The sequence below is a fragment of the Pagrus pagrus genome (genome assembly GCF_965226575.1).
Source record: "Pagrus pagrus genome assembly, chromosome: 9".
Classification (NCBI taxonomy): domain Eukaryota; kingdom Metazoa; phylum Chordata; class Actinopteri; order Spariformes; family Sparidae; genus Pagrus; species Pagrus pagrus.
In genome coordinates, this window is record NC_140193.1 from 26732184 (window position 1) to 26740837 (window position 8654).

Below are 8654 nucleotides of genomic sequence, written 5' to 3' on the forward strand. Positions count from 1 at the left end.
GAGAAAATATTTTATCTATTGAAGAAAAAGACGTGAGCAGTGTCATTCTGAGCACAAACCATGTGCTGTGTGACTTTCTCCAGTACAGAAATCACACTGACTCTGAGTTACTGATGTGATGTTGTCCCTGGCGAGGCAGCAGATTAAACCGAAGATTTAGTGGAGGGTAAACTGAAGTAAGCATCGAGTGGCTTTTCATATGCATTATGTGATTGAAATTCGTTGCCTCCCATAAATCTTAATGACAACATTCTACGTGAACATCACGTGACAGGGAAATTTGTGGTCTTTTGACCTGACGTCACGGTTTCTTAGTTAATCCAGAGCAGACAGAAGAAGTTGGATCCAGTTGATCTCTAAGTGCAGCAGACTGGTGTGAAGCCAGGCTGCAGCAGCACAGCCAACAGTCTGCGCTTCCCACTGCCGCCGGGAGCTGCTCTCATGAACCTCCTTCATCACCGGGGCTGAAGGTTTATGACGGGACTTTATCTGTCAGTACCTTCAGTCTGATTTAGACCCGCTCTGCATGTGGATCAGACTGTTCCTGCGCGTAAAAACGCTCCTGTCGGATTTTACGCACACTTCGGTGGAGAAAAGCAACAGGGAGACGGTCACGGCGGCCTTTTCTTCGTCTTAAACAGAGAGCAGCAGGTGTTTCACTCCCAGCTCGGTAATAATTTCTAATGCTGAGGTAATTATTACTCCTGGAGACTCTGCGGACGCGTCGTGCCAAGATGTTTCCGCAGTTTCCCTGGCGGCGCGCCTCCGCCTCAGTCTCCCAGCCAGGACTGAGGACTGTTTGCCTGCCGCTGCCTCTCCAACACCTCCAACACTTCACCGGATTATAACAGAGGAAAGCGACCTGTTAAAGGGGGGAGTTGTCTCGTGAACGAAGGTCTCTTGTGTCCTGACAATCTCCTCGTCAACTTTTAAGAAGGGCGACCTCTTCAGTGGAGGCACACTTTGTCACGACACCGCTCAGTGATGCCTCAGCGGATCCGCGTCCTGCTGCTGCTGCACCTGGCCGCGCTGCTGCTGCTGCTGCTGGGCTGGCCGGCCGGGGCAGCTCGGGTACGAAAGAAGGCCAGCAGGACCCGGGCTTGCCTGGACCTGCCGGAGGAGATCCTGGAGCAGATGTTCGGGCGTCTCTCGGTGGGAGTGATGAGCGCTTTCCATCACGCCCTGCAGCTGGAGCCGCAGGCCAAACTCAACCTGACCTGCCCGGCCAGCGCACGGTCGGCCGATAGGAAGACCCGCCTCCCGGTCAACCTGCTCAGCTTGTCGCCCTGGGCCTACAGGTGAGGGCAGGTGCATCATACAAGGGGCACGATTTTAGTTTTGGTTTTATTTAAAAATGAATCTGTTAAATTCCTTTTGCCAGGATCTCCTACGACCCCAGCAGGTATCCCCGCCACATCCCGGAGGCGTACTGCCTGTGTAAGGGCTGTCTGGTCGGGCCGCACGGTGAGGAGAGCGAGCTGTACCGCAGCACTCCGGTCTACGCTCCGTCTGTCATCCTGAGGAGAACCGGCTCCTGCCTCGGCGGCCGACACTCATACACAGAGATCTACGTCTCCATCGCGGTGGGGTGCACCTGTGTGCCGCTGCTGGAGAAGCAGCGGGACGGCAGGACCAGCAACCAGAGCCTGGAGAGGGCAGAGGCCAAAGCTGGACAGCTCTCTGCAGGAAACAAAGTGTGAAGGAGCAGAGCTGTGGGTTCCTACACCTGATCCATGATTATACGTTTTCATCTTTCCCCACTGACACTCAAAACAATCCAAAGAGATCCTGCCTGTGAAGGAGAAGCTTCTGAAACTGTCCCTGAACAAGTTTTAATATTGGGATGATGAATGGTTTAGACAGAGCTCCTGACTTAAAGTAGATCACCTGGAAGAAAATGAGGACTGTTTGTCTGTTTTAGTCTTAAAGAAGACTTTTATTTGTTCCACTTTTTCTGTTTTGGTTATGATGCCGTTTGGATGTAAACATTGAATTGACCTGGACTTGACAAAAAAGTTGAACAAGGACACAAAATCCAAAGTAGAGAAAAACTGAATCTGCAACTGTTGCATAGGCCTGAGTACCCAGAGAAGACTAGATGAAACTCTGAAGTACAACATGACATTTGAAGGGTTGGTTCAGCCAAAGTACACAAAACATACAGTGGGGTCCAAAAGTCTGGGACCACCAGTCAAAATGCTCCTATTTTGCATTTGGATTAGAAAGTGACAGAGTTTCAGAATATCTCAGTATTTGGTTTGTCCCTGTTGTGCTTTAATGACAGTTTGCACTCCAGCTGCATGGACCCCACTAGTTAGTGTGAAACCTGCTGTCTCATGATACTCCAGCAGTGATGTGTGACTGGAGGAAGGTCCATGACAGTCAGGACTCCTCGGTCTTCTCAAGTAGTTCTGTCGAAGCTCTGAGGTGTGACTGAGAAGTATTTGACTCGTGGTCTCAGACTCTTTGACCCTACCGTATGATGTTTTTGCTCCCTGCCATGCAGATAGTTTGGATTTTATTTGCTCACATTTTGAGAAATTCATGCAAATCACATTTTCCTTCATAGTTTGTGGTTGGAGGCAGAAATCTCAATTTATTTTATGGACAAATAATCATTACTATCTGCACAGATGGATACAGTATTATTGAGACATTCACTTTAAACATGTTTACTTGTCGTTTGGAAGGACTAACTGTTTAAATTAAAGCAAACAAATGTTGACAGTGGAATAAAATGCTTCATTGTCAATGACCTGATCAATGCTGCCTCCTGCTGATGTGAAAACACAACTGCAGGTTGAGCCTTTTGCTCTGATCACCAGGAGAAACTCGACTGCATAGACTTCATCCATATTCAACACCTGAACAACAACTTTATTTGTCTCCAACAAAACGCCTGCGCAGTCACATTCAGCACATCAGACTGCAGAGTTCGCTCACCTCCCCCAGTGACTGTACAACCAAAACTGACCACTTGTTTATCTCCCCGTCACACTTAGCATTTTTAGGAGACAGGAACTGATAACATTTGCAATATCCCAGAAATCCTCTCAGCTGATGTCGTCATCACATCATGAACGTGTTTAGGAGAATAAACAGGCCTACAATATGAAATGTCTTTCCTTTTTTAATTTATTCTTCCTGCATCTTTCTTCTTGTTAAACAGCTGCTGCTCCTCCGATGAGGAATCAAATGAAACATGACAAAAGGTTTTTATTCTCCGGCTCACCTCTGCAGCACTCTGGTGTCTCCTCTGGTAGAGCAGCAGTACATGTGTGTAAAGACTCCTATTAAATATACAGTTTATTTCTCTCACTCTGGGCCTCCTGTGCACTCTCTTTACCGCTCTGTTGCTTGTTTGTTCAACTTGGATGTGATGCCACAAACTCCATCTTGTCCTGGTCTACATCATGTCTCGTGCTCATCTCCCAGTGTGCATTCAGCAAGGACGTGGCTTCAGTAAAATAAAAATTATAACAAGTATTCTGCCAAACTGATCAGTAACAGCAGACTGAGTGATTTTCCATCTTTAGAACTTAAAGGTACTTGAGGGAAATGTAGTTCTGTTCTGAAATACAGTGGAGCGACCTCACAAAGCATCCTGAGAGCAACAGAAGATGAAATACAGCTGTTTTCAAAAGCTGAGTTGTGCTCCACATGAACATGGAACAATCATATATTTGCTGTTTCCTGCTTGATATCGACTCACACTATTGTCCAAAATTAAAGTCAATTAATTTCTCATGGATTAAATAATTGTTTTCAAGTCCAAATGTAATCGTTAAGAGATAAAATGAACACTGAACACGTCCACCTCCTTAATACATCCCTTCATTCCTGAACAGTACGAGCTGTGAGACACTGTACTGGAACATCTCTGAGTGACGTCCTCCGTCCACCTGGCTGACGTTCAGGTCCTCAGCAGGACAGCAGGCGAGACGGATAGTTGACAAAACAGCGGAACTCATTGGACAAGTTTTTGTTGTGTTTCGGCAGGAAGCCGCACATTTTTACATCCAGAAGATCTTTGGCCACATCCTCCATGATGGCTCCTGCAGACACAAAGATCAGACGTCACAGGACACTCAAAGCGTTTCTGCTGCTCACTTTCTTTTCACTAAAGTGTAGGTTCAACATGAGTGATATCAGTTTAAAGCCTCTATGTGTAGACAAACATGAGAGACTGTGGCAGACTGCAAACAATGTGCTCATTGTGCCGGGATCGGCTCGTTTATCCTCAAATTTGATGAAATTTGACCACATAAAAATCAAAAACAGCAGAACAAGACGTTTACTTTTTTATTCATTCAATACTTTGTCTCAAGGAGAAACTGAGCCAACACAGTTCTTGCTTCTCATGTTGTAATAACATTTTTGTCACAGAGTTAATCATTTGTATTTTTTATAAGAATAATCCCTCACAATCTTTGAAGAAAATAAAGATTGGTTCATGTTGGGTTCTTTCGGAAATTAACCTGCAACTTTGGAGACGAGTTAAAAACCTTTTTATCTCACAGCAGATGGTTTATTTTCAACCAGGCAGTCAAAAAAAGTCTCTCAAGACTTTTGTAATGACTGTCTGGTTTTTCAAAGATCGTCAGAGATTTATCATAAAGTGAAACAGGCACTTATTTCTGTGACTTAATATAATAATAATGCAAACTGAGCCCCTCCTCCCTCTCACCTGTGCACAGCAGCACTTTGCCTTTGCTCAGGTATTTGATGGTTTCGGCCACTTTGCTCAGACACTCCTCAGACAGGTACGGTGGGTCAGCGAGGACGATGTCGAAGCTCTGAGGAGCCACGCTGGCCGAAAAAGACAGCGGCTCCTTGTAGTCGTAGAAGATGAAGTCATCGCCGTAGGTGGCGAAGCGGCGGTCGTACTCCAACACGACGGAAGACACCCGGTCCGAGCCGTCCACTACACCCTGCTTCAACTTCTGGTACACACTGGGCGCACTCACACACGCTATCCTACGAGTAAAAACAAACACGAAATATAAAGACACTTAACATTCATGTTGGAGATGAAGCTTAAACCTTGGAATGTTCATGTTCCTGTGTGTAACTGGTCAGACACACAGTGTAAGGACTTCTTTTTCTACAGCTGCCATTTTGTTCTGATGCTAAAGGATCAGAATCCATCCATCACAGGAGACAGATGAAACAGTTTCTACACACACATATAGGGATGAGACCATAAGAAAGACTTGTGGTGAATTTTCATTATCGGGACAATCATGAATCGAGATAATCGTAAATTTCCTCAAATGAATGACTTGATGACGCTGTCTAGCTCACTGATGTGTAGTTCTATGATTGTTTTCTGCCTTGTTTATTCAGTTATGGGGAAAAAAAAAGAGTTTGTTTTATTACCTCATTAATATCGTAATTATTAAAATTCTGAGTTCGAATTTCTAACTACATATTGTCTTGTGAGCTGTAGGGTTTATCTTGCGACAACTGGATTGAGAATTACTGATCTAAAAATGAGGGATTGCCACTCAGTGAGTGTGTGTGTGTGTGTGTGTGTGTGTGTGTGTGTGTGTGTGTGTGTGTGTGTGTGTGTGTGTGTGTGTGTGTGTGTGTGTGTTTGTGTGGTTTTACCTGCCTCCCTCTCCAGCTTCACGTATTACCTCCTCCGCTAAATTAGTCGCTGTCTCGTCACTGTACCAGAACTGGCTCATCCTCTGATGGACACACACACACACACACACACACACACACACACACACACACACACACAGAATAAAAATGTACGAATAATTCATAATGAGAATTATTAGGTTAAAAAAAGAAAAGAAAGAAAACACATCCGACTGATGCTTCAGCACTTTCTAAATCTCATCCTCAGTGTCTGCACGTAATCAAATATGGATCAAATGCAGTGTAAGTGTCTCTGTCTCCTGTCACTAAACCCAGTACACTCACCCAGTCCTCCTCCACCGCTCCCACAGCGAACTGGTCTGACGGTGTGGTGCTGTGAGCCTCGGTGGTCTTGGTCTCATTGTAAAACTCCTGCAGGGCGGCCAGAGTGTGAGCTGACAGCGTGGGGACGTCGTCGTCACTGTCGCTCATGGCTGACAGAGGAGGGGAACACAACGAAGGAGCAGAAAACCTGAAACTAAAAGAAAAACACCTCAATAACAGGGCAGCAACTAGGAATGATTGTTCACTGACTTCCCATACATTATATAGTGATGACATGATCATACTGTGCTGTAGTTTAAAAACAATCTGTTGTCCAAATTCATTCTTCCAAGAAAATGGAAGGGAAAGATTTTGTTACAACATATTCAAAGAAGTTTTATTTATATATAAAAAGCATGACATACAATCACAGGTCACTGCACTGAACATCAATTTGATTATTTTACATGTGATGTTGTTTATATTTTCCACCTTAATTTAATCTAATTTAATTAAGTAATGTCATTAAGACTGAGATCTTTTTGCCATATAGACCTAAGTACTTCACAACACATTGACGCATATGTATGGACTTCTTCACTGTTATATTGGTTTTCTAGTTTTGTCATTGAATTTGGATTGATGTCATTTCAGCTTTTTGAGACATTGTTTTGTTTTCAGGTTTCTCTTCTTGATGCTCTGTGGACTCTTTCCCACTTTTTCAGCTCTTCATTCTTGTTCAGCTGATTCTTCAAACAAAGTAAAGTAAGCAATGCAGTTCAGCTCCAGCCTTAAACTGTGTTCTTAATCTCTTTCCCATTTTAACAGCTATTCATACTCATTCATACTTTAAGCCAGAAGAAACACTATCCAAACATTACAATGTTCCACATCTTTCATACATTATTAGTTTTAATTCACTCTTTAAACCCATTCTTACAACTATTGCTCTTTGCTACTCTTCGAACTCTTCATACTTGTTCATCCGCTTCTTCATACAATGTTAAGTCAGCAATGCAGTTTAGCTCCAAGTCATTATTCAAGTAATGCAGTTTAGCTCCAGGCTTAAACTGTTGTGCATTATTTATCCCTTTTCTCACCACATATTTAAATATTATTACTTGTATTCAACTTTTGAAGCCCATTAACACATTCATACTAACACCCTTTCCCACGTTTCCATCTCTTCATACTCTTTCGCTGCTTCTGTATATAAAATAAAGCAATCAATTCAGTTTAGCTTCATCTTTTCAACAATCAGTATTTATATATTTAAACCCTCCATGAGACATTTGTGTCGTCTACTACAGTCTTTTTTCCTCTTCACTCCTTTTGTAACACACTATTTCTACCACCACGGATATTTTTAACGTTTTAATATTTACCTTGCATAACTTTACACGTGTATTAATTCAAATTCGACGGACACAGACACTGTACGTTTGAAAACTACAACCAAACCTGGTTAACACTCTTCAACTATCCCCGACATTGTTATTTAATTAGAACAGAACGCATCATGTACATTTGTGGAGGAGAGTCTGATGACTGAACGACAGAAATGACGAGAGGAAAAATGAGCAGACCTGTCAGAAACTGGTCCCGAGCCCGACGACCACTTTACTCTACCGCTGCTGTGTTGTGAACATGTGAGAAGTCGCGGCTTGATGACGTAAATCCAGAAAGTATGGCTCTTGAAGAGGGACAAAAGTGTACTGGTTGAGAAAGTGTCTCAGAAACCCTGACTCTATCTGGTTTTTCATCCCAAACTACATCTTGAATAAAATTGGAGGTCTTTCCTTTCTTTTGAAATGTAATTATTTACCTAATAGATTACCAATCAAACTATCAAAATGTCATCAACAAACCCTCCTAGCATGGAAGCTGGCTTTTGTCCACAATTTCTCACCCCACAAAGCTTTCCTCTGGAATAATAGCAATATTCTTATAAGAAACAAATCCTTATTCTTGCCAAAATGGTTTGAAAGAGGTATCATCCATATCCTTGACCTTTTGATAATGCTGGTAATATGTTGTCTTATGAACGTTTTGTCTGTACACAGTTTTCCTGTTCCCTCTCGTAACTTGTGCTATCCCAATATAGTTAATTCAACTTATAAAAAGCCACTTGAGTTACAGTGAATATTAAACAAGTCAACCTGTACTGATGCTGAGTGGAATAGAACTAACAGATAGAAAGTGTAATAATAAACATATTGGCCAGTGTTTTCAAAGAATGAATAGAGTTGTGCCTAGAGGCAAGTTTTACTGGAGGTCCCAAATAGAGGACATAAACTGGAGAAGAGCTCGGCTTCTACCCCACAAATATTGCATACCTAACAAGGCTAAAGAAGTACATTTTAAAATACTGCATAATATATACCCAGTTAGTAGTATTATTGCTAAGTTTATAGATGTTGATGATTCCTGTACTTTTTGTAATTATAATACAGAAACAATTTCACGTCTGTTTTTTTATTGTGATATGTCTAAAAAGTTTTGGAGTGATCTTGAATCTCATTTTTTTGATGCTGCTAACTCTGTCTACTCTCTTACCCTTAAAGATGTTATTTGCTACTATGTTAACCCAGAAGATAATGCTCTTGAACACTTGATGAACTTTGTTCTATATGCAAACATTTTTATTCACAAACAAAAATTTGCAAAATCGTTACCTAAATTTGTTCCTTTTCTCCTGGAACTGAGCTCTTTGCTCAAATCTCTGATTTTGTTAAATAAAA

General features: G+C 42.4%; 3 protein-coding genes across 5 annotated transcripts in view; 2 read left to right on the top strand and 1 right to left on the bottom strand.

The window, feature by feature from the left end:
- Window positions 1-8654, top strand: part of cox17 (cytochrome c oxidase copper chaperone COX17) — a 192135-nt gene that overhangs the window by 24582 nt on the left and 158899 nt on the right. The gene's annotated exons all lie outside the window — the stretch shown is intronic.
- On the top strand, window positions 101-2698 carry il17d (interleukin 17d). Its single transcript, XM_084362842.1, has 2 exons — window positions 101-1298; window positions 1382-2698. The coding sequence occupies exons 1-2, from the start codon at window positions 985-987 to the stop codon at window positions 1698-1700; spliced, it is 633 nt and encodes a 210-aa protein (XP_084218968.1). The 5' UTR covers window positions 101-984; the 3' UTR covers window positions 1701-2698.
- On the bottom strand, window positions 3118-7564 carry eef1akmt1 (EEF1A lysine methyltransferase 1). Of its 3 annotated transcripts, none has more exons than XM_084362839.1 (5): window positions 7500-7564; window positions 5935-6127; window positions 5611-5693; window positions 4688-4977; window positions 3118-4055 (listed from the first exon to the last, which is right to left on the bottom strand). In XM_084362839.1, the coding sequence occupies exons 2-5, from the start codon at window positions 6079-6081 to the stop codon at window positions 3922-3924; spliced, it is 654 nt and encodes a 217-aa protein (XP_084218965.1). In that variant the 5' UTR covers window positions 6082-6127; window positions 7500-7564; the 3' UTR covers window positions 3118-3921. The 3 variants fall into 3 exon arrangements, with proteins under 3 accessions (XP_084218965.1, XP_084218966.1, XP_084218967.1); XM_084362840.1 differs by lacking the exon at window positions 7500-7564 and adding an exon at window positions 7439-7461; XM_084362841.1 differs by lacking the exon at window positions 7500-7564 and adding an exon at window positions 7299-7322.